The 25,402-nt window shown below is 39.4% G+C and overlaps 1 protein-coding gene across 2 annotated transcripts; it reads left to right on the top strand.

The window, feature by feature from the left end:
• The first annotated feature begins 3,410 nt into the window (after positions 1-3,410).
• Positions 3,411-25,254, top strand: dnmbp (dynamin binding protein). Of its 2 annotated transcripts, none has more exons than XM_062442057.1 (14): positions 3,411-5,396; positions 15,960-16,168; positions 17,211-17,310; positions 17,643-17,790; positions 19,042-19,059; positions 20,192-20,391; positions 20,504-20,634; positions 20,725-20,829; positions 21,012-21,140; positions 21,225-21,557; positions 21,714-21,902; positions 21,991-22,189; positions 22,293-22,960; positions 23,854-25,254. In XM_062442057.1, exons 1-14 carry the CDS (start codon positions 3,590-3,592, stop codon positions 24,037-24,039), a joined length of 4,422 nt encoding a protein of 1,473 aa, XP_062298041.1. In that variant the 5' UTR covers positions 3,411-3,589; the 3' UTR covers positions 24,040-25,254. The 2 variants fall into 2 exon arrangements, with proteins under 2 accessions (XP_062298041.1, XP_062298040.1); XM_062442056.1 differs by having other exon boundaries at positions 21,225-21,560.
• The last annotated feature ends 148 nt before the right edge of the window (positions 25,255-25,402 follow it).

Genomic DNA, 25,402 nt, shown 5'->3' with positions numbered 1-25,402 from the left:
CAAGAACCATCCCTTCACAAAGTGTTTGATGTGGTAATTATCAACACATTAGCCTGACAACACAGCTTGTAGTAGGATATGTTAGTAGGATGTTAAGTTTCCCTTTGTGTTCACTTTTAATGCTTCGGTCACAAAAGGGTGTGTACTTATCAAGCATGCTCTCGGGATCTTTGTTGCAAGAATTGTTTGTCATCCTATCGCTATGCGTCTGTACACACACACACACACACACTCTCTCTTTCCCTCCTTTGCTCTCTCGCTCATACAGGAGTTAGTGTTTTTCTGTGCTTTTGCAGGGTGTGTTCCTAAACGTGACGCTTGAGAGACAATGGCAGCTTATTGTTGCAAGGCAGGGAGTAACTTCAACATTGGGTCTTTGCCTTTACTTCACTGTGCAGCTCAAAGTCCTCATAGAGACTGATAGTGGTGTAAAAGTTAAACTCAAAACAGGCAGAATAAATTGTATGTTAAATGCTGCAATATGCAATATGAGTTGTGGTTTGTTTTCATTTAAAATACTTATAGTGGGGAACACTAAAGTACCACTTTTCTCTCTGAGCAAGTGAATTAAAGTGTGTTCGGGTGAAAGTGGTAATAAAGTTTTCATGTCCTTCATGAGGTGTTGTGTGTGCATGGCTCTATGTATGCACAATCCCAGAATGAACAATCAAATTGATGTTCTGCTGTATGAGCTACGTTCTATATTACACCTGACAAAACTCTTCACGTGTGAAAATCAGTCATTGCAGCAAACTATTTATATTCATACAGGTTTGTTCAGTTCAAGTGCATCACAGATGACTGACAAGTTGAAAATAAACTAAACAAGTGTAGAATGTAAAAATGACAAACACTAAAATGTCAGTTTTTGAGTTTTTTGGATGAGCTATATGTGAATTGTTGCATTGAGATATTAATATCACTGGAGTTAATATATATAGATTGAAAAGAAGTGATGCTAAAATGGATCCTTGGGGAGTCCCATGTTATTTTGGAGGTTTTGGAGAAGTTATCATCACTTGCAACAAAGAACTCACTGCCAGAAAGATAAGTGGAAGTTAAAAATATGTTCCTGACAGTCGAATGTGATCCCTCAGTTTATTTAAAAAAAAAATTGTGATCAACTGTTTCAAAAGCAGGAGATTGAGTAGTTGGTAACATGGCAGTGTTAAAGTGTGCGTGTGGTAGTACTGGGGGACAAAAAAGTTTCAGTGGCTGAGTCTTTGGCAGAGTTACAAAAACACTTTTTTGTTATGTATTACATTATGTTCTTTGTGCCTAATAGTAGATTTCCATGTACCCCTTTCCCAAGTGTGACATGGTATGCTTGTAAGTGCATCATGTAATTACTTGATAAAGTGTCTAAATCATTGTAAAAATGTGCTTTTCGTCATAAAGATTTTCACACACAAATGCAGGTATTTCTTTCTCTACCACATCTTTGTGTTTCCTTTTTTTCCCATTTAAGCTCTTTAACCTTCAGCCTCCTTTAATTCTTTAAACCCACTATTAAAACGACTACCTCAACTTCCATGACACCACAGCGTGATCTATTTCACACTGTTTTCAGGATCCGTTTCAGCTTCAAATTTCCCTCAGTCACTCTTGCAAACTGGGAGACTTCAAGGCTGCAGACAGTTTGATATATGACCTTATTCCTGGACATCACAACACTTTTCCTAGATGTACTGAGATTTGAACAAGTGCTTGCTAGCTTCGTTTGCATCAGCTAACAGCCATGGAGAGGAATGCTTTATTTGACATTCCTACAGTTGACGCACATACACAAACACACAGTTTCGGTCGTGTTGTACCACTGAAAGCTGAGATGTTTAACACTGATAATTAAACAGTCTTATGTAAGAAGAGAACAATGTCTAAGTAGGATTTTTATGCTTGCCTTACTGTGCGAAACTGCATGTGATGTATTCATAATGAGGTTTGGCTGGTTCCCTGCAAAAGTGTGCATCTTAACAATGATTTCCCGTATTTTTTTCTTTACGAAACAGCAACAAAAACCACTCAATTGGCTGAAATAACCTCTTGTTACAAAGTAATTCAGTTATTTCAAATATTTTGGTCCATTTTACTGGAATAACTTTAAAAAAAACAACATTTTTAACAGGACATATTGTAGTGTAAACATTGAGCCTTAAGTGTCTGTAAAGTTATTTATTAATTTGTTACTTTGGGTGTTCATTGTTTCCATGAACTTTATCTTTTTTTTTCAAGCAAGAGACTTGTTTCCATGTTATTTTATACCTGTGCGTTTTCTCTCCTGGTTTGTAATAAGGTTTGTCTTGCATGGACTAACTTGATGCCAGTTTAGTTAAATAAGGAAACTGATTTAACACAAAGTTCAAATTGTGAAAATAACTATTGGCATTCGGGGGAAAAACAAGTGTCGGCTTCTGAAGACATTTTACATTACTTGAATTGATTGCAAATTGACACTACCCATATTTCTGTGTCTGTGTGTATCCAGTGCATTTGAGTGTATGCAGTTCCTTTAAATATGTCCCTTTAGTGGCTGTCTCTTTCATGGAGTGCGGGGGGAGGGATATATTATACTGCAGCTTTATGAATAGGCCTGAGTTTTTTCTCACCCTAAAAGATCGTGTCGCTACTGAGAGTGAGGACAGTCATCAACAATAGCTCATTGTACACACCAGCAACTACTTTTTCAGTTTCTGTTCTAATCAGGCTGTGTATCCTTCACTCTCCACACTCATTCACTCGCTCTATATAAATAGTAATAAATCTCTTACTAAGATATTTCCTTCTTAGTTGTTTTCTCACATTCCTCTTTCAGTCTTCCAAAGAAGAAAACTTTTTCAAACAAAAGCACTTTGCTCCTCACTGAAATGTAGAGCTGAGGTCAGTTTCTTGCACAGTTTCAGTTTGTCCACAGATATCATGGCCTTTGGACCAGCGTTGAAAGTTAGAATACCAAAGTTACAGCTGGCTGTATACACAGACAGGAATGGGTTGCATTATTGCTTCAGCCACTGCAGCGAGCATAATTGACCTGTTGAACATGGCAGTGAACACTACAGGAAATAGCAAAAACAGAGGAAACAGGATACAAGGAAGGATGGAGGATTGTTCATAGCAATGAAAATGCTTTGGTGCCAAAGTCTGTAGCCCCTCAAAGGCAGATTTTAGTCTCCATCTTCCATCAAAGAAATATTTCCAGGCAGACTGTTTTCCTGCAAACAGAGCTACTAGCCAGTTGAAACAATGGGAGGGGCTGTTGGGCTAATCCTCCACTCATGTGACTCCACTGAATCATTAACCCAAGGAGGCCCCTCCCTACCCCCCCCTCCTTCCACGATTCGCTGAGATGGCTGCGGGGAGGGTACGATTCAGTTACACTGAGGTCTGGGAGGTGCTTGGGCCAGGCAGTCCTGCTGAGGCAGTGGAGAGGAGACAGAGAAAACAAGTGGGAGAGTTACAGGCAATATGCCTGACAGGTGGGGTCTCCCACAGCGCTTTGTAATGGAATGCAGTACTTTGGAGAGAGAGAATAAGCCACGTTGAACAAGAAACTGTATCAGCTCCGGGAAGGCTGATTTAAACAGCAAGGACCATGAGGAGCCCGGTGGTTTATGGCAACCCAGTCATGTTTGGACCCGTGGATTGGAACTATGCAGCTGGCGCCCCGGTAAGGAGAGGGAAGAGTGTGGAGGAGTTGGGGGATGCTGGTTGGGTCAAAGAGAGGGAGAGGATGGCTCATCTTCAACAGCTACAGCAACTGCACCAACTGCAACTTCAGCAGCAACAGGTTGGATATCCTGGGTATGCAGCAGTTCCTCCTGGCCAGCCACAGGGACCAGTGATGGTAGCAAGTCCTGGTCACTCAATTCCAGCTTCAGGCTGCCCTATGCCAGTACATGGCAGCATGATGCCTGTTCAGAGACAAGCAATGGTGGCTGTAGGGGGACCAATGCCACCTCCTGTGCATATGCCACCCCCATGGCCAGTACAATGGGAGAACCAACCTCAAATTATACAGGGCAATATCTGCCCCCAACCCAGCTGGGAGAACAATGAGCAGCACAAGGCAGCATTAAAAGAAAAGAGGCATCAAGGTCAGGACATTTACTTCCACCCGGCTTCAGAAGATGGTCACCTAAACTTGAGGATATCTGAATGGAAAGGCAAACATTGTTTTTACCAGGGCCCAGAGGATAACAGCCACCAGGACTACAGCCGAGTGCCACAAGAAAAGGACAACACTGACTACAGAAGTCAAGAAGGACCTGGTCATTTTGATGACGATAGAAGAAGAAGGGACAATTACGTCAGAGAAAATGACCATAATGCTGAGCGTTATGGTCATAGGAGTCACAGAGACTACACAGAGTATGACCATAAGGACAAATACAGATATAGGGATCATTATGACAGGAAATATGATCAACGCTATGATGACAGAGAGAAGCAAAATCATGACAACCAGAAACACCGGAAGCATGATCTCAGAGAACATGACAGCTACAACAGTGAGTATGAAGACTACTATGATCATAAGGACACATATACTCGCCGAGACAGGTACAGGGACAGTGATCACTCCTATGACCAAGATAGGGATTATTATGACTCTAAAGAGCGTAATCGCTTCAGAGAGAAGGACCACTACCAATGTAGAGAGGAGGACCGCTACTATGATGAGCGAAAACATAAGGACCGTTACTATGACCAGAATGCAGAAGATCGGAATGACCGCAGAGAACATTTGTACAGAGACAGGGATGTTTATAATCGAAGAGGTGAGGAAACCTACTCCAGTAAAGGAAGAAGCCAGTATGACTCTGACCTGGATGAGAACTATGGTTATAAGGAGAAGGACCACTACAGCCACAACAGATACAAGGATACAGGTGATGACAGAGGAGATGAGCAATACAACCACAGAAGGAGGGACAACTACAAAGCAAAGGAACACTATGAGCAGAGGAGCCTGGATCACTACGACCATGAAAGTGAAGACCGCCACAATCCAACAGACACTGAGCCCTATGAATCCAGGGAAGGGGGACGTTCCCACTACAAACCCAGAGACAGATATCGAGATTTACGTTCAATATCCAGTGATCCGCGATATGAGGAATACCCTAAAAAAGATAGCAAGACACACTGTGAGGAGTGGGTTGAGCAGCAGAACCAGAAGCTGGCATTAAGGGAAATGCGCTCCTTTGAGGATCCCGGTATATATAGGCGCAGCGACGAGCAGGAAAAAGGATATGAGTCCAGTACTGGGAGTACGGGTACAAAACGTGGTCGCAAGCCTGTTTATGTTGGCTCACTAGATCGCAACAGCTTCTACAGGAAGACTGCTCCAAGCGCCCTGCGAAAGTCACAGTTCGCCACTAACAGGAAGCAGAATCCAGGTAAACAGTGAGATTGTGTCATGTGAGACAAGGTACTCTACATTTTGTTTTCCCAAAGCATGAGGTTCTTACATCTGTGGGATCAATCCTAAATCTTATTTTTGGAGGGTTTACACCAGCCTTTAATCAGTAAGATGAAAGGCTTAGGTCGAATTTCACTTTGCTGAATAGATCTTGAAATTAAAAGAGGACATATGGTTCGAAAGAGTCGTGGTCATTTGCGACCCTAGAAGATAAAACAGGATAGCCACAGTCTTTGGTGTCTCTTATCATTGTTGACCTCCAGAGCTACTCTTCTAATCAATGCTGGGGGCTTCAAAGTGCTGACTAGCCAGACTATCACTCCCCTCCTTAGAAAGTGTGTGTGTGTTTGTGTCAGTATCACCTATCTCACAGGAAGGTGAACTGTCAGGTATTTGTAGGCTTAAGAACCTGCAGGACAGGTCTTGTGGGTTTTTGTTTTTCTCTGTCATTTTCTCTGTCTGCAGTTCTCCTGTTTGCTGCCATACTCTGCATCACTGATGCTTTGCTTTCCCATAACTTGTCTGTTCAGTTTCTACGTAATTGAAAGTCTTTCACAGTCTTGGCTGTTTCCTTCAGAAAGGCAAACACTTTAATGCTTACACAAAATACATCTACACCAAAGACTGAAGTTAAAAAGTTAAGGATCTAAACTTAGAAATTAGCTGATAGTGTACTTCATATACAGATCTTATCTTTATTTAATATATACAATTCAATGTTACTCTTCAAGTTCACTTGGAAAACTTAGATCTATTATTTTAACCTAAGTTTGGACTTTGTGATTATGAGGCATGTTTTAAAAAGCAGAGGATAAAAGCAAAACTTTACCAAAGTGTGAAATCTAGAGCTGCGCACTGTGTAAAATTTGTTGACTCCAAGTTTGGTCTTTTTTCCAATATCTATGTTTTGGGGAACATAAACATATTTGAACCCTTTATTTAAATAAAAAAAATACTCCTTGCTCAGTGCATCAATGCCTTTTAGACAACTTTGGCCAAGTTAAGTACAGTTTAAAGACGTTCTGTAGGCCAAGAAACTTCTTATCAAATTTGAGCCTAATAATCTGAACAAACCCTCAATTCGAGCTTCCAGTACTTGCCACAGACACATTTTATTCATTACTCAGTGTTAAGCCTCAGTAAAATCCTGATATCTCCTCTAATCGGAAATGGTCCAAAAGTTTGGACAAAATGCTTGAATGAATAGTAAACATGGGGTGATGGGATGATTAGGGGTTCATCTAGTACAACGTCTGAAAATAGGTGCGTGCATGTGTGCGTGTGTGTGTGTATGTCTTCATGTGTCTTCATAAGGAATCGAAAAAAGAGAGAGCACTACTCAGGCTGAGTTCATTGTGTCTGAGAAGAAGCAGGTGGCGCCCCATGACCCCTCCCCCAGTCAACTAAACACACACATACACACAAGCCACACACACACACACACACACTCACGGTCCACCTCGGCCCCCACCACACAACCAATTTCGGGAGTCCAAGTATTAATCCCTAGCGTCAGCATGGTGAGTGGATGGTGGGGGTCTGTCTGGTGCCAGGCGGTGGACAGCACTGCCCTGACTCCTTCACTCTGCAAGACTAGACTGATAATGTGTGTGTGTGTGTGTGTGTGTGTATTAGAGTGACCCTTGGAGGCTTATTTTGAGAGATGACGCCATTTTTCAAAAAACACACACACACACACATACATACTCACTTACTTCTGCAGTGTCTTGTCATCCTTTAATCGCGTTAAACTGTTTCAGCTCGGTCAGGGTTTTGCCCTGAGTAAATCATTTGATTGCACGGCTAAAAACATTAGGCCATACTGTTGCAGCGCTTATTGGGCTTACGCAGTGATTCAGTGACATTGAGGTGATGGTTGAGGTTTTTTGAAATGGGTCTTAAAGTGTGTATAAAGGTCTTTGTCCTCACTAATCCTGTATTAGATAGAGGAGCTCTCTGGACCTGAAAAATCTATAGAAGCTAGTAAACAGCAGCTGCTGATCAATGTTTTAGCTGACATGTAACTATTACAGGTGATATAATTATGTGCGTATGTGCTGCTGTCACAGACTAACATGTTATATGTCTGATATCAAGAGCAAAATGTATTTTTTGCATAAAAAGATAGCTGAACAGTCTGTGTTGAATCTATTTAATGTTTCAGACAAACACAACACTGGTTATGGTCTTTATAAGTCTTAAACTTCTAAAAAAAAGTCTTCCGCTTCAGTGTTTGAATGTGTGTGTGTGTGTGTGTGTGTGTGTGAGTAAAGTGTCGTCATCCAGCTATGATCTGTAGGCAGCGTATGCTGTGTTGTCCCCTGTAATCCTTGAGCAGTCATTGCTATTGGTGGGCAGCATGGATGGAGGTGGGGTTGGGGGGGGGGTTAGGAGTTAAGACAGGAAATCTTGGACCAGATCTCAAAACGTCTGACAGCATTGCTCTAAAGAATCTTATCTCACTGCTGGCAAGGAAATCAGTCATTTGGCAAAAAATGATTCAGCTTGTAAGTCCAAAAGTCTGCATGAGTCACTGATGGTCAGACTGACAAGTGTGAGATGTGAGTCCTTGTAGTTTGTTACACCTGCTAAGTTATGTATTTGAGGGTTTATAGATAATTTTCTACAATGGTGCAAATGTCATCTACATGTATTACATGAATACTGTTAAAATTCAATGCTAATCTGGTACATGGTAAATGATATTTCTCAGGTTAATGTCGAGTTTCACAAAAAGCTCTGTTCTATCATAGTGGAAGCTAATAATGTAAATAGGGCGTGGGTTTTGGCGAAAGTGTGGGTGTGTGCGCATGTGTACTGAAGCACAAATGTTAAGTCAACTCCATACGAAAGAGATAGAGAAATGCGGATAATATTCAGATATGATCAACTCAAATAGTTGAGTTTGGTTCATCAATCGGGTGTTACGCTTATATTTGAAATTCTTGTGATAGGTATACTGAAATGCAATTTGAATATAACCCCCTCTAAATCTAATATGTTTTTTTCATATTTACCACAGTCAGCTTGTCAGCAAGTCTTATGTCTGAAAATGGGAACATTATTGATGCAAACACAGTAACACTAAGGGTTAGGTGAGGCTGCTGGCACCTGCATAAATAACAAGACTGCTCTTATCTGTGTTTTTTCTTTAGATAGAAGTGTGAGAAAAGCCTTTTGATCTTTAACCTTTCCCATCAGAACTAGTTTCTTATAAGACATAAATAGGTGTTGGTCATATAGCCGGTTTGTGTATGGTTGTGGCTCCTTACTGTATTTGAATGTGAAATATAGATATGTTTCGATGCAGTTTAACTATAAATGAGGCTCACAATCAAATTCCATAAACAATGTCACTTGCTATGTTTTTTTTTATTGTTGTTGTCTAATTGTGCTGACCACACTGAACAACTAGTTGCTAATTACGTCACTGTATGTACGACAGTCTCTCTTCTTTATGCTGGCTGCCTGTCAGATAAGTGTGTTTTGTTTTTCTGTTGTGGTAAAACTCTATTGCCTCACCAGAGTTGTTTTCCCCCAGTTTCATCAGTATCAAACGCCTGTGTCAGATACAGGTATCAAACACCAGTGTATCAGTTGGTGTATCATAGATAAACAAAGTTAAGCCTTCAGTTGTTTTAATGTTAATGTGTGGTAACGACTGCCATCACTGTGGTTGCGAATGTTGATCCTGGCTATCATGAGATTATTTTAGGGAAGAAATGTATTTACATGTTCATACACACAATGATCATGTCACTGTCCTCTGCGGTCAATCTTAAACACTAGTAGAATAAAGCTAGTGTTGATCCATTTCAGTTTATTGAATATTACAGTTGCACAGGGCAATAAAACAGGAGGTTACACTCTAAACAAAGTCACCTCCTATCGTGGCTCATAGTCTTGTTAAAGCGTGTTTAAGATTTTATCAACAATAAAATGAATTTGATATGGGGTTGTATTTTTGAGGAATATAAATAAGTCTTTTTTTTTGTAACACTCAAACTCATGTCTCAGTCTTATTTCGTTATGGGAAAACACAAAAAGCCCCTAGGCAGATTTTTGTTGTAACCTGTCCTTAATTAACATGACAACAGATGTGGTTTCAAGGCAGTTCTCACCCACAGGTTTTACTCAAGGAACAAGTATTTTCCCACATCAGGAACCAAAGCCTCGTAGGCAATAGTTAAAATTTATAAAAAGAGATGTTATTCATTTACATTTACATAATCTGCAGTATTTTATAAATATGGATCTGTGACCATTTTAAGTATTAAAGTCTTTATTTAATACTATGTTTTTGCACCACTGTGTATCTCTGATGCACGTTACCAATAGCCCCATTGTCCTCCCCTTCTCCATCAACTTAAAGACTGTGCAGATTTTTCGGTGAACAGGCCTCTCACTAAGTGATTCCTCCTCCTCTGTGCACATATGCAAAACTGATGGCCTCTTGAAGTAATTACACATTGTTCGTCACTAAAATGAGAAATTCCAAAGAAGCTGGAGATCACAGTGTACCTTCCGTTTGGTACATTGTTGCATCTTATTTATCCAACTAGTTAATTAAATTGTAGCCTTACCCACCTGGAAACAAGTAAAGCTGTATCTCCTGGTGTCCAGCAGTGGACACTAAACACATGATTAGAGCAGGAGAAGTTTAGGGCCTGCTTTTCTTAATGACTCGTGTTGTTTAATTAGAGAACTGTAATTAGCAGAAATACTCAACAACATTACATGGAGTTACTGTGAGATTCTGCCAGAAGCTGGAATGTGACCTTTTGACATTTGTCCCTCAGAGATAAACAGGATGGTATGTTACTGAACAAGCTTCCCTATGTCTGACGCTGTGGTGGTGGTACAAAACAAAGAAAAAGACAAGAATATAGCCAAATAAAAGTCCCTATGTGCGTATTTAAATGGATATTTTAGTTGCTTGTAAATGTCAGATGTTTTTGGCGTGTGCAGAGAAATGTATTTAGAGATTAAAAAAACACCAAGCTATCATGTTTAAGTGCCACAGCCTTTATGAGTCTTGCTAATATTTACTCTGCTTGTGCTGACATTGTTTTCTTAAGCCAGTTACCAGCATTGTGGACTTTTTTATATAACCAGTATTAATTGCATGCCTTGACTTGCAGGTTGTCATGTAAATATTGTCGCAAGTGTTGGCATTTTCAGCTTTCAGCTTTTACTGCATGAACTTATTTTCAAGTAGCTTCATGTTCCAACTGAAAAGACACACACACACACACACACACACACACACACACACACACACACACACACACACACACACACACACACACACAGTTACCCATGTGATCATTTCAGTAAAGTCACTCCCTGCTCTCCAGAACTTGGCTTGATATGAGGAGGGCCCCCGCTATTCTTGTTGCCAGGGCGACTGTGCAGTCTGCTGTGAACTTTGGAGCAGAGCGCACACAGCGTTGATTGTGTCTGACCTTACAGCGCTGTGTGCAGGGCAAACTTTTGACTTTGTGTGGCTATTAATGCAGCATTCAAACTAGAGAACGTGAGAAGTTGTATTTGAAAGCTGGTTTTGCTGCAGCTGTGCGACAAAGCAACAGATCTTTTAAAGAAAGAACATGTATTAGGTTTTCTTGAATGGTTTTGTGGATTATAAGAGAGTTAAAAAAGTGGGAAAAGTGCAAGTTAACTGGGGAGGTTTGAGGGCTAGATATTGAATCTAGGCGTGATTATTTTGATAGAGTTCAGCCTGTTAGGGGTGGAGCCTAGTCAGGTGTCAGTAGATTGTGAAACATGAGGCAGATTCATCACAAAACTGGACTAGACTGAACTGGACTTAGCCCTTCCTACTGCATTCAGCACAACCTTCACTCAGCGTTACTGTAGCCAAATGGGAGCTCATGTCTCAAAAATGATTCTTTGTATTAGAAAAGCAGCACTAGAGGAAAGCTGGGCGGATAAAACATATTTTCCTCCACAGAAAGTGCATTTCTGCAGTATGAAATTGCAATTGGATGTCTTTTAAACTAACCGCAACAAATTCAGCGAAAATCATATGACATTTCACTTGGGACACACACACACACACACAGAAATTCAACATGTATAGTTGCTCACAATGTAACTGTGAAATAGGCTAACATACAACTGCATTTGGGCAACAAGCAGCGGTAGTCCAGCTCCAGGTTTTATTGTCTGTCTAAGTGGTCATCCTCAATGGTGTGTGTGCCTGTGTGACTGTGTGTTTGTGTGTAATCATGGTGGGTTCCCATCCTTTCTCATGGTAATTGGAGCTGTGGAATGGAGTTTTTGCAGCGGGACGCACAGTCCTCCACAAGGCTCAGGAGCTGAACTTTAGATTGACAATGGACTATCTTAGAATGGCTGTTGTTGGTTGAACTTCTGTGTATGTATGTGTGTGTGTGTGTGTGTGTGTGTGTGTGAGGGGTGGAGTGGGGGGGGGTGGTGCTTCTTTTTGAAGTGGTTTGAAGAAAGTCGCTAGCAGCAGGTGGGTGAAGCCTCATCATCTTCTCCTTTCTCCCTCTTGCTCTCGTTTTATCTATAAAACAATGTGAAAATTGTATTATACATTTCTCATGTTTTTTTTATGTTTCTACAGATGAAATTTCAGGTGCATTTACAGTAATTTCCATAAAAGACAAAAAAAATTGTCTGTAGTTATGAATGTGACCTCTTCCAATTTAAAAATAGAGCTGCAATGATTCCTAGTGTATTGGCAGAAAATGAAATGGCGTCTAAATTTGTTGTTTTTAGCTTCTCAAATGTGATGATTTAATGATTTTTTTCTTTATCATGCTTGATAGTAAACTGAATATCTTTGGGTTTTAGACTGTTTTTCAGATATTACATTTCAAGACCTTGGACTCTTGGAAATTATATTTTCACTATTTTCAGACAATAATTTCTCAGATAATCGAAGGAAAAAAATCTGCAGATGAATACATAATGATATGAGACCACAGTTCAATTGAAATTATTCTATATTTATGTCTATTATGTATAATATCATAGCATGCGTTAAGGTGGGCCAAGCAAAAGAAAGTATGGTCAAAACCTGAGCTGTAAAACACTGGATATAATACAAATTAAATAATGCATAAAAAAACATAAATCATATAGTGGGAATATGTGATATTCAGGAATATATCAACGATAATCACAGTCTAACTAATCTAATTCATTGTGAAATCTTCACACATTCTCTGAGCTGTCATTTGTTTGTTCCACCTGATGATAACACCTTGTCTTATGTGAAATCTTTGATGACCTGTGCCAATGTATGTGTGGTGAGAAATGAGGCTTGTTTATAGGGTATATAGTCATTTTATAGTGCTATAATACACTCCTTGTTGCGATTGATACAGAAATGTTGAACTACAAGCTTACTGTTGAACATGATTCATAAGGTGAAGGGGAATCAGGAAGTAATTCCTCCTTTTTTTTGAAAATCATTTACAAATGTTTCCCTAAATGTCAAGGATCCTGTTCTAAAAAGCAGGTTTGAATTTTCTTTGAGTAGCTTCGCCAAGAAAAGCACATAACCTCCCAAAATCTAAATCTAGAGCAAGGACTGGTGCAAAAAAAAAAAGAAAAAAGAACTGTTTCAGGGTTTACTCTGCAAAGGTTTCCAGATGACTCAGGGAAACCTGTTTTTTTGGGACAGGCCCCAGCTCCACACGAGACTATTTATTCCACCTGTTGAAGCCTGTGCCTTACAAACGTGACTTAGTGAAGAAAGAAAAAGCATTCAGTGTTTTAATCTTTTTTTTTTTTACCATCATGAACAAAAAACTCTCCCAGCGTTGGCAAAGCATGTGTTAGAGAAATGTTGTACTTTTGATAACCTTTGTACAATGCAACATTACCTCAAGATAGTGTGAGAACATTATGGCCTAATGTTAACACCAGAGCCTCACAGAAAGCCCTAACGTTTTACTCCCTGTGAGAAATGTTGTCAAAGTTACAGTATCCCTTTTTAAAATATTGTTTACCTTACGTTATTTCACTTCCTGTATATGCTGTTTGGTTCTTTTCAATAAGGCAGCTCAATTTTCAGTAAAAAAAAAATGGATAAAGAATGTAACAGAGTAGTGGCATTAGAATAATTAAAATCATTCTGCAAGTCCCATCCTTAATGGGTGAATAGAGAGAAAAGAGGTCTGTATCCTTTATTCTCTGTATTCATTAGACCATGTACATTTCCAGGGACATCAATTTGATATGTATTAACATTGTGGGAGGTTCCAATCTACCCTCCCCTGCAAATAACATTATACAAAGTCTCCCTGTTTTATTTTACAAGTTCTCTAATATGTGTAACCAGGTCAGCGTTTGAATGTAACTCATTTATTTACCCTCAAACCCCCTGCAGAGTTATGATCCCTGCCTCGCTATGTCTATGTGTTTGCTTCCCATAAAAAGTAGATCACGCCATAAACAAGTACTTTGTGTATTTAAACATTGTGTATAGGCCTTAGGCTTATTGTATGCTGTAGCACTTTATGTTTTCAAGGGCCAACACATGACAAACACACCTGTATTTATTTAAACTTGTTGAATGTTTTTGTGTTGAGTAGAGATTACAAGAAGATTTGTTGGCAAAAAGAAGGTGATGAATTACAGCTATTGAACGTATACTGGTTAACAATCAACAAGTGTTTACAGTCAGAGCACAGCTGTAAACAGTAATGAAATAGCAGCAGATTGAAATCATATGACTCTATATGATACCTGCTGGGATGGATAGAAAACTGAGCAGGTCCTAGTTCATCTCTGTGATACTCTGACTTTCTGTATCAGACTTCAGCAAGCATTTTTTTTCTGTGCTGGAGATGTACAAAAATAGTGTGTGTGTGTTTAAAAGACCTACATGTTTGCACTTCATACAACAAAGAAAAATGGAATTCCAATAGAAGTGGGTCAAAATCTGGTCATGCAGTTTCACAGGTTGCCTATGATGGAAATGGCTGCGCATTAAACCATGAGAATTGGAGCATATGATGTGGTTGTGTGTATGTGTGTGTATGTGTGTAGACTGTAGAGGATCAAACGTGGGAATGAGCCGATTGATTCTAATTAAAAGCAGAGTCTTTTGTTTTCCATCTCTCTTTTGTTTTGCATTGTGTGACTTTTAAAACCCATTAGTTGAACTACTTTTTCATCAGTGGGCAAAGGCTAGAGCGCTAGCAGTTGGAAGAGAAATATTGGTGCAGGAAAATATGGTGCAAGCGATGAGAAAAGCTCCTTTGAGTCGAGCTTTAGCCAAGTCACGTGAAGAGAGACAGAGAGAGGGTTGAAGTCAGGGTGGGCAGGAGACAAAAGGCAGGTGGCTCAAGGATCAGACACACACTTTTTCAAAATGTTAAAAAGCTGTGGTTTTAATTTTGGTCATGTTTTAATATTATTGTGAAAGTCTTGTATTTTAAACGGTTATTGTGGCATGAAATACGTAAGAAAAAACTGCTTTATGTAATTTACCTAAAACTGTAACTGTAAATTTCGTAGCATTGTGTTTGTGTGTGTGTGTGTGTGTGTGTGTGTGTGTGTGTGTGTGTGTGTGTGTGTGTGTGTGTGGGCATGTTTGCAAGTTCCTGGAGGGGGGTTACATGAGGGTAAGCAGAGTTAACTTGGTTAGCCTCTGACAGCATCTGTTCAAGAAGCGAGGGTGACGTCAGCCTCATCAGTCACTACAGCACAGTGTAGACTGCTAAAATATTACAGTTACCTTTTATACATTGAAATAAACACAAAATACCAAAGCAAAAAAACACTGCTTTATTTGTGGTACCACCTGTTAGCACCACAAATAACCTAAAATCTTGTTAGACCCACTGAGAACTAAAGGATCCACTCACAGATACAGCAGCAGTAGTGTTTTTTATAGTCCAGCTGTCTTTACGTTACATTTTATACAACATGTATGTGCTGCACACATTGGTCCTGGTTCTTTCTCATCACTCTCCAATACCGTTATCTCTCATCCCCTCTGTCCCTCTCTCTTACTGCCTCTTATTTAATGTCTGCCTGTCCCCTGAGAGCCTCTATGTCTGTAGTTGCTGTCACAGGCCATTGTGCCACACACAAAGAGCCTGAGTCCACTCCAGTTTTGGGTCCATTCATAAAAAGCACTGGTGCGTGAACCAGGCTCTCCCTCTAGCCCCAGGCATCCCCAGAGATCAGCCCTCTGCGAGTGATAGCAGAGACATTGATCAAAAGCTAGCCAGACAAGACGAGGAGTAAAGGCTGGACCAGGGTGGGTGGGCAAGAGTGTGTTCTGTTACAAATGAATGGAGATGTGGGCTGGCTTTTTTTATTTAACTCTCTCCTGTTTTAGACATTATCTTTATAATAACCACTTTTTCTGTCACTTCTTTGCTACAACAAGCTTCATATTTATGCCAGTATTTGGCAACTAATGAAAAGATATTGATAAGTTTGAGAGGAAACTGATACATTTGACATTTGACATTGACTTTTGGGGAGATCTGTTAAAGCTAAATCTTTCTCCTTTCCTGATATTTTTTTCCAGAGATGACGCTCCTGTCGTCCCAACCCAAACCATTGGAGCCGGCCTCAGTCTCGGACGAGACCCCCGCCGCCGGCACAGAGGACCCTGAGCTAAGGATGCTGGAGAAGAGGGCCAAGGTTATCGAGGAGCTGCTGCAGACTGAGAAGGACTACATCAAAGACCTGCAGATGTGTGTGGAGGAGATCATCGAGCCAATGCAGAAGAAGCAGGTGAGGACATGTTGTGAACATGATGTGGCTGAATTAAAACATGCAAGGGCCTCAAGAGAAATTAGTCAAAATGGATGAGCAAGAAAGGAGATGAGTGTATATATATATATATATATGTATATATATATATATATATATATATATATATATATATATATATATATATATATATATATATATATATATATATATATATATATATATATATATATATATATATATATAAAAAAACATGTGTATATATATATATATATATATATATATATATATATATATATATATATATATATATATATATATATGTATGTATATGTATATGTATATGTATATGTATATATATATATATATATATATATATGTATGTATATGTATATGTATATGTATATATATATGTATGTATGTATGTATGTATGTATGTATGTATGTATGTATGTATGTATGTATGTATATATATATATATATATATATATATATATATATGTATGTATGTATGTATATATATATATATATATATATATATATATATATATATATATATATATATGTGTATGTATGTATGTATGTATGTATGTATGTATGTATGTATGTATGTATATATATATATATATATATATATATATATATATATATATATATATATATATATATATATATGTGTATGTATGTATGTATGTATGTATGTATGTATGTATATATATATATATATATATATATATATATATATATATATATAGTGTATTTATAACTTATTTTAAAATAGAACAAACTGAAAATAAGATAAACTCCACCTATCATTAAAATATGAACATGGCAGAGACTTATCTCAAATCTGTTGAATCTTACAATCCCTACTCCAGCTAGCTTGACCAAGTTTCTGAAACCAGGAAACCAAGTTTCTTCACATGCACAAAACATAACAGGATACACCAAAAATAACATAATCATAACATTGATATGAGATGTTTTTGGCTTTGTCTGTATCAGCTCGCATAGAATAAATGTTAACACCATTTTAACACTTTAATATCTGTCTTTTCAAAAGGTGAATAATGTGGACTTTGATGGACTCTTCGGCAACATCAACTCTGTGATTGACCTGTCGCAACGCCTCTTTGATACACTGCAGGACACAGACTCTATTGGTAAGGAGCATGTTTTTTTTTTAAAGTGGATGTCCCGTGATGCAATTGTTTCACCTACAGTCCAGTCACTGACTGATTAAACATTTTATTGGTTGAGTAAAACTTTGAACGCAGATTGAAATGAGCTGTCGTTACAGGAAGCAGACTGAGGGGTTAATTATTTGAAGAAATGTTTGATTTATTGTAGTGTTTAGTGGAAATTTGAAAAAGAAATATGAAATAGTTTTGTTGATACTAATTGGTCTGACTTGGTCTATCTGATTAATTTTTGTATTAGTAAAACATCTTTAATTAAACACATGACATCACCTTTCTGTACCCTGTGCTCTTAGGAAAGGTATTTCTGGACTTCAAAGTAGAGCTGGAGGAGGTGTACAAGATCTACTGCCAGAACCACGATGATGCCATCTCTCTGCTGGAGAGCTATGAGAAAGATGAAAACATCCAGCGTCATGTGTTGGAGTGCTTGGAGAGGCTGAGGTGAGTCACTATGGAGAGAAAATGTATGAACAAGGGTTAGTCAGTAGTTTTAGATTTCAGCATTGTGACCCTTATAACAAAAAAAACCCCCAGATCATTCACCTTGTTGCATGTGAGTGACGAGAAATGTGCATGTTTGTGTGTGTAATAGCATGAAAACAACCCCAGGAGTGACTGCTAATACAAATATAAGTAAAATGTTAACTGTAAAGAGCTGTTGATCATTTGGTTTGTAAGTTTTAAAATGTAACTGAGTCAGCAGACTTTGGACTTTGACTTCTAAGACATTTAGTTTCATTCTGTCGTCACAATATATGTTTTGAAATAATCTTGTTGTTATGGAGTTCAAGCAACAGCTTGGTTTCCTGTTAGCTTGTATTCACTTAGCTCATATTAATTTATGACAGGGTTTTTTGGACTTTGAAGCGGATGCGTAGGCATGTTATGAGAGACAGAGTCAATCTTTAGACAAAAGAAATACTTTGTCTGAAACATATTAGCACTTAAAATGGTCCATTTTCCTTTAAAGGCATCTTACTACTTTTTACTTCTACATTATATGTGTATTTCATCTCATGTTTTTTCTGTAGACTTCAGTAATGTCAAGCAGTTAGAGAATGTGCCCTGCCTGGTTTCACCTGTCTGGTTTCACTGCCATTGACTCAGACACTTGAGTTGACACTGCTGTGTTGCTGTGAAATAAAGTCATCAATTCATGTTTGAAGATAAACACAGGTTTTGTTTGACTGATAGCTTTAGGAAAAAATCGTGCTAGTTCCAGGAACAAATTTTCGTAAACAAAAGGAAAAGGATGACAAAGTTTGCACACTGCCAATCCCTTGTTGACAAGAAGTTGAAAGTTAAATTTTTTCTCTCTGAAATACAGCTTTTCTATTCACTTTGTAAGTTTTCAAGAGTTTTTAGCCTCATCTGTTGCAGCCTATTCAGCTTTTAAAAGGTCATGTGTGCCTGTTGAAACTGTTAAGAAAAGTTTTACTGCTACTCTGGGTGTCCATCCAGGTTTAAGAGCAAATTTACAAAACAAAAAACTTTAACCGCAAGTGTAGTTGTCTCAACTGTTTTATTGACTCTGCAAAGTCAAATTTCTGTGTTGGCGGACAATTAAACGCTCCCTGCATCTTTTTTAATTACTGCAGAATTGAAGACTTCATTCAAGTTGTCATCAGATCATAGGCTTATAAATCCTGTTTTTGTTATCTTTCTATCTCTCTCCATCCGTTCCTTCAACAGGGCCATATATCGAGAGTGGTAAGTCTCCATAAAGAGTGTCGCCATGATTTCCAGCATGAGACTCATCTTGACCGCATGCCTCTTGCTCACTAACACCCCTTGAAAAGACCTCTGTCTGTGTGTGTGTGTGTGTGTGTGTTTTACTATGTGTGACATCTAAAAAACTGTGTGCGGACTCTAAAATACTCTAAAAACTGGTGCTGTCATATAAGGCCATTTTACTTTCCTCCCCTGGATTGAGATGGACTCATATTCATATTCTGTTGTTTGTGGTTGCATGTGCATGTGTGAATTGTATGCTGTTGTTGTGAGGAGAAATATTCAATAAGTCAATGACCCCTTCCTCTTCCCCTCTTGTACTGTATGGATAAGTAAAGAATTGGTTGATCCTGGAAAACACATCTAATGCCATCTTCTGGACAAAAACAGCAACAGCAGTTTAACAGTGACAGGTGTTTCAATATTATTCAAAAATCATCAGTAAAGGGATCTTTTCTCAATATTACGAGTTGATTTTTTGTTGGTGTTGCAAAGATTTGCAGATACTTACTTGCAGACCTGGAGAAAATGAGGGAAATTAAAATCCACCTCAAACTCCTTAAACATGTAGATTTTCCACTATGTGAAAACTGTCTGTACAGACATGTTTTAATGTTTAGACTTGGAAATGAGTTTCCCTAAACAGGGAAACTAATTTAAAATTGGCAAATAAATATCTCAAATCAAAAAGTTTGTTTTCATTCAGGATTTATCTTTTTGAGGTGGAGTTGATGCTGAGATGCATCATGTGTCATATTAAGCAGTTGTATGTGTATCAGTTTAGGGTTAAGCTGTGTGAGCTGTTTGTCCTCCCAGATTGCATTAGAACTAAGCAAATCAATATTGTTTTACATATTGTGCCTTCCCTGTTCTTTGTTGTATCCCTGAAATGTATGTGTCATCAGCAGAATATGTATGTGTACACATACAATGATGGCTACATATCATTTCAGTCCACATAATAGAAACATGTTTGATGAACATGGGAAGAAACATTTCATGTCAACATAAGTGACTATAATGCTCCGACACAGAAAACCTCTCTCATATGTCACATGCTTTTGTTTGCCTCTCATCAAAACATTACCTGCCATCTCTGTCACTTTTTCAGGGGGAAAACAAATTACATCAACCTTGGCTCTTTCTTGATCAAGCCAGTGCAGCGGGTGATGCGTTACCCGCTGCTGCTGATGGAGCTGCTGGGGGCCACGCCAGAGAGCCACCATGACCGGCCCCAGCTGACTCGGGCTCTGCAGGCCGTCAAGGAGATAAACGTAAACATCAACGAGTACAAGCGCAGGAAGGACCTCGGTAAAACCCCCTCACAGTCTGATTAACTTTATCTCTCTTTGTTTATGATTACTACTTAGTCAATACAATCTCTGGATCGAATTTCTTATCTGCTCTCCTCTGCTGTCCACAGTGGTTAAGTACAGGAAAGGGGACGAAGACACATTCATTGACAAGATCTCCAAGCTGAGCATGCACTCCATTATCAAAAAATCCAACCGAGTCAGCAGCCACCTCAAGCACCTCACAGGAATTTCACCACAGGTACATTTTTGCTCCAAGATGAGTTCATATTAAGGTTAAGAGTGTTCTGAATGGAAACACGTTTGAATCTAACAAATATCTTTTTCTCAGATTAAAGATGAAGCATTTGATGAGACTGAAAAGCGATTCAGGCTGCAGGAGAGACTCATCAAGTCTTTTATCAGAGATATTTCCTTGTACCTGCAACACATCAGGGTAGGAGAACTCTATCATTTGAAAAGCTCCACAAATCCATGACTTTGCATTTTTGACTGTGGTATAAAATACTTTATACATTACAATACATTAATTGTATATGAGGTATTGGTGCACTGCGTTTATGAACATTGTTATATTTTGTATGGAAGGATTTTAATTGTTAAAATATCTATCTTCAGGAATCTGCATCCGTGAAGGTCCTGGCAGCCATCAGTTTCTGTGATATCTACACTGAGCGAAGTATCCTGGACCCCGAGCGTTTCCAGAGGGCTCACCGCAGCATCAGCGACAAACAATTCACAGAATTTGTAAGTTCTTCTTAACCTCAGTCAGTTGCTGTAGAAGTGTGTTTTACATGACCTCTGATCACCTTCCTCTCCTCCCCTGAGTAGAAGGAACGCACAGAGGCCTTAGTCATCAACCCACTCACCCAGCTGCTCCTCATGTTTGCGGGGCCTCACAAACTCATCCAAAAACGCTTTGACAAGCTGTTGGACTATGACAACTGCAAGGAGCGCGCTGACCGCCTTAAGGATCGTCGTGTCCAGGATGAGCTGCAGGTGGCACGCAACAACTATGAGGCGCTCAACGCCCAACTTCTGGACGAGCTCCCCAAGTTCCACACTGCAGCAGAGGAGCTTTTCACTGGCTGTGTGAGGGCTTTCGCTCAATCCCAGAAGGACTTCATGAAGACAACACTTGGAGAGCTGAAGCCCCTCCTTCAGGTTGTGAGTTTGTCTTTGTTTATTGGTTTTTGAAGACCGTTGGTTGCTTAAATCTCATCTTTTTCATGCTAACAATATTACACCTCCCTTCCAAATGTATTAGTAACTGTAATCTGTTATTAACCCAGACTTTTTCTTTTTTACATCTGTCTCCAGTTTTCTCGCAAAGTTGGCACAGAGGGCAACCTGATCTCGCAGTTCCAAGAGGAGTATGGCCATGTTCTCCAACTTCTACAGAGTTTTAGTTTCTGTCCGGAGAACCTGCCTCCAGCCACCACCACGAAAAAAACCTTTGAGAAGAAGACTCTGGAGAAGCAGACCTCCAAAAAGCAACTGCAAGGGCCTGTGAGTTGAACTGAAATCACACCTCCCCCCTATCATATTTTAATGCTTGAGAAGAATAATTCAGTAACTATGAGTCTTGTCCTTTCAGCCCAACCACATCCTGCAGACAGATGAGCACCGTGCAGGGCTTCTGGTACGCTATGGCCCTGAGAAACTCTTCCAGGCTGAGAGGAACTTCAATGCTGCCCAGGATCTGGATGTGTCTATACTAGAGGGGGACCTTGTGGGTGTAATCAAGCAACAGGACCCCATGGGTAGCCACAATCGCTGGCTTATTGATACTGGGGGTAAGTAGTAATTTAATATCTTCACCCTCTAACAACATTGGAAAAAATTGTTGCAGTAATATAATTCATTTCCATGTCTTATCTTGCTTTTCTTGATTTGCAGTCAACAAGGGTTTTGTGTACAGCTCCTTCCTCAAAGCTTACAACCCACGCAGGAGCCAGTCAGATGTGTCCATCGAGAGTCAGTCGTCCAATGAGTCTGGCTACGGTGGCTCCTCCCCTGTTTTTTCCCGCCAGAACAGCAACAGCACACTGACCTTTAACCAGGAAACAGCCACCGTCAGCTTTTCAACTTCACAGCCCCAAAGTCAATCATCGCCACACCCTTCGCTGGACTCCGCCTCCTCTCGTAGGAGTCACCACAGAGATCCACCGAACCCCGACACTGTCAGTCAGAGCAACTCCATAAACTCATCACCCCGAAATCCTTCAAACCGCAGGGACTTCTCAGACCAAACGCACCGAAGTTCCACCAGTCACAGAGACACAGAGCCCTCCTACCGGCACTCTGGCAGTCAAAGAGACTCATATGACATGACTCATGCGAGTCAGAGCAGCCACAAGGAGACGTCAGACTTCAACGACACAGACTCTTGTTCTTCACTCAGAAACAACCGCTCGCAGCGGTATGGACACACAGAAAAAGCCAACAGTTCATACCAGTGGAGAAACGGAGATAACGGTGGCCAGAAGAAGTCTGCGTACTCCCAAGATGAGTACATTGAGCCGGATCCTGAACCAGAAAATGAGAGTGAATTAGATGGTCATCAGGTAAGCTTTTGTTTGAGTAATATAATGTATTTGTGTTTATAATCAGAAATACATTTACCATACCACAACAAGGGCAGACAGTTTATTTTCAAGTGATTAACTTTTAATAATAACATTTTTATTCTGATTTTTGTTAGTAGAAAAATTAATTCAGGTATAAATTGGTGCAGTTTGGGGTAGCATACATTGCTGTCTATAATATGTCATTGTTGATTCTACCACCCGATGGCAAAGAGAGGACTTTTCAAATCATACACACATTGACAAAAAATCTATTAAATTAATGTTACACTAATCAATATTTTTACACTAGCAATAGGTTAAATTACTATGTAAATGTTTATGAGGTTGTTTTAAATAACAAACCTATAAATAATTTCACCCAATTCTATACAGTAGTTTCTCTCAGCTCAAATAAGTGTCTTAGCTTCCTTTTAGCTCATTGTTTGCATTTTACAGCCCTCAAACAACTGTTTAGTTTACTGTCATCAATGTCATCAACCAGCCACAGCAGGCAGCTGTTTCAACAAAAACTGTACTGTGAAACTGTACTCTACCTGCTCAGCACCAAACAGCTGACAAACAAAGTTAGCGACTTGCTAGAGTGGAACATTTAGCAGCTAAAGACCCAAATATTTTCCACAGTTACAGAGCTAAAACAAGCATGAACTTATTGAAAAATTATCTTATGTGAGCAGAAACACAACTCCAAATGAGTGCTAATTGCTCCATGTCTGCTGGGTGTGCAGTGTATAGGCATCTCCTTGCTAACATGTTAGCCCTAGCAACTGTATGTTCCAGTGTACCCAAGCAGCAAAAAAAGGTCATTCTGATTGAAATGTTTTAAAACACAAAGTAATCATTACTGTGTCTTTCTTTCTCTTTTTTTCCAGATATACTATGCCCTCTATTCCTTCAATGCACGTTGCGCCAATGAACTGAGCATCTCAGCCAACCAGCGACTGCGTATAGTTGAGTTCCAGGACATGAACGGCAACAGTGACTGGTGGCTGGGGGAGGCCGGAGGCCGACGAGGCTACGTGCCTTCCAACTATATTCGCAAATCAGAATATACATGAACAATTTGAACCAAGTGCTCATACATGAGACTGTACTGCAATCAGACTGCGAGCACACAGAACAAAAAGACAAATGAGCATCTGGACACATGGTGACTTATTTTTTGATCTGTTGTCATGGAGTTTGAAAGTGAGAAAGACTGACTAGTGCTGCTGACTCCTCAAAGTTAGCATTATATGCCTATATTTATAGACCTTTTTATATTATTTTTACTTACTGGAAACTGCACCCTACCCCCTCTCGTTTCCAGTGAAAAACCTGTGAATTGCACCAGGATTTTGCCATATTCTCTGGGGCTGAAGACAATGAATGGTATGCTTAAAGGCAGAATGAGTAAGATTTGTCAGTTGCAGTTTGTAAACACAACATTCAAAGTTGGCCCCTCCTTCCTAGCTTGACGACACCTGAAGTGCTATGCTGCAGTGCAACGCTATGTTGCTACGTTTTCCGGCCCTCACACCCTGTGTGCTCTTGGCCATAGGTTGGCGCTTATAAATGTCACAAACACGGCAAAATAATAAGAAAATACAGGCAGAGGGCAGGGTCTCTGCAGATACACACACCGCCACACTCCTGTAGTGGGTCATAAGTGATGATTGTTATACATTGTTATTTTAGGAAAATCATGCTCATTCTGCCTTTAAAGAATAGTCTTAAAGGTTAGCACATTGGGAGATTGCAATGGAAATGTGAATGTTTTGGGTTCAAACTGGTTCTTCTAAACTGATATCACTTAGTATGCCGACAGACTGACCTAAACACTGTGTTAATGACATTTTCTGCATGTGGAATGCATACATTTATACTCAACAATCAAAGTGTGAAGCACTTAATTATGAATCAATGGTTGCAGGTTTGAAGTGTCTGTGGGGCCGTCAACAAGAGTTTGGAGTGTTGTATGACATTGATAACAACCATATGAATTAAAAACACATAACAAAGTTGAATGGCATATGACTTATGGTTTACAAGCACTCCCCTTGACCTTTCTGTCAGTAACCTGAAAACTTTTTTTTACTGGTTTGACACTGAGCAAACAGGTGATGACCTGTAAGAAGACGTTAACGAACAGGGAAAGCGAGATTGTAGTCTGATCTCAACTCTACATGCTCCCCATGTACATTATATATAGTGATGTATATTGAGAACATGCTATTGCACCCACTGTAAAGTGATCACTGTTTGAATAAAAAAACAGCTCTGCTGACAAATTAGACCAGTGTTCAAAAGATTTTTTTGTTTGTTTGTTTTCCCTTCTGTCATGTGGACAATCAATGTTTGCATTCTTGTAAACACTCTTGTCTCTGTGCTACATATTTTAGGGGGTTTTGTAGGTCTATTAATCAACAGATATCAGAAATT

Source organism: Scomber scombrus, chromosome 21 (genome assembly GCF_963691925.1).
Source record: "Scomber scombrus chromosome 21, fScoSco1.1, whole genome shotgun sequence".
Classification (NCBI taxonomy): domain Eukaryota; kingdom Metazoa; phylum Chordata; class Actinopteri; order Scombriformes; family Scombridae; genus Scomber; species Scomber scombrus.
This window is presented reverse-complemented; position numbering and strand designations above follow the sequence as displayed.

What these genes read in the sequence shown, in the direction of transcription:
- dnmbp (XM_062442056.1), top strand. Translation starts at nt 3,590, where the DNA reads ATGAGGAGCCCGGTGGTTTATGGCAACCCAGTCATGTTTGGACCCGTG. An exon ending in CAAGCGCAGGAAGGACCTCG is followed by an intron (nt 20,392 to 20,503) that starts GTAAAACCCCCT and finishes TGCTGTCCACAG; the next exon opens with TGGTTAAGTACAGGAAAGGG. An exon ending in CTGGCTTATTGATACTGGGG is followed by an intron (nt 22,190 to 22,292) that starts GTAAGTAGTAAT and finishes CTTGATTTGCAG; the next exon opens with TCAACAAGGGTTTTGTGTAC.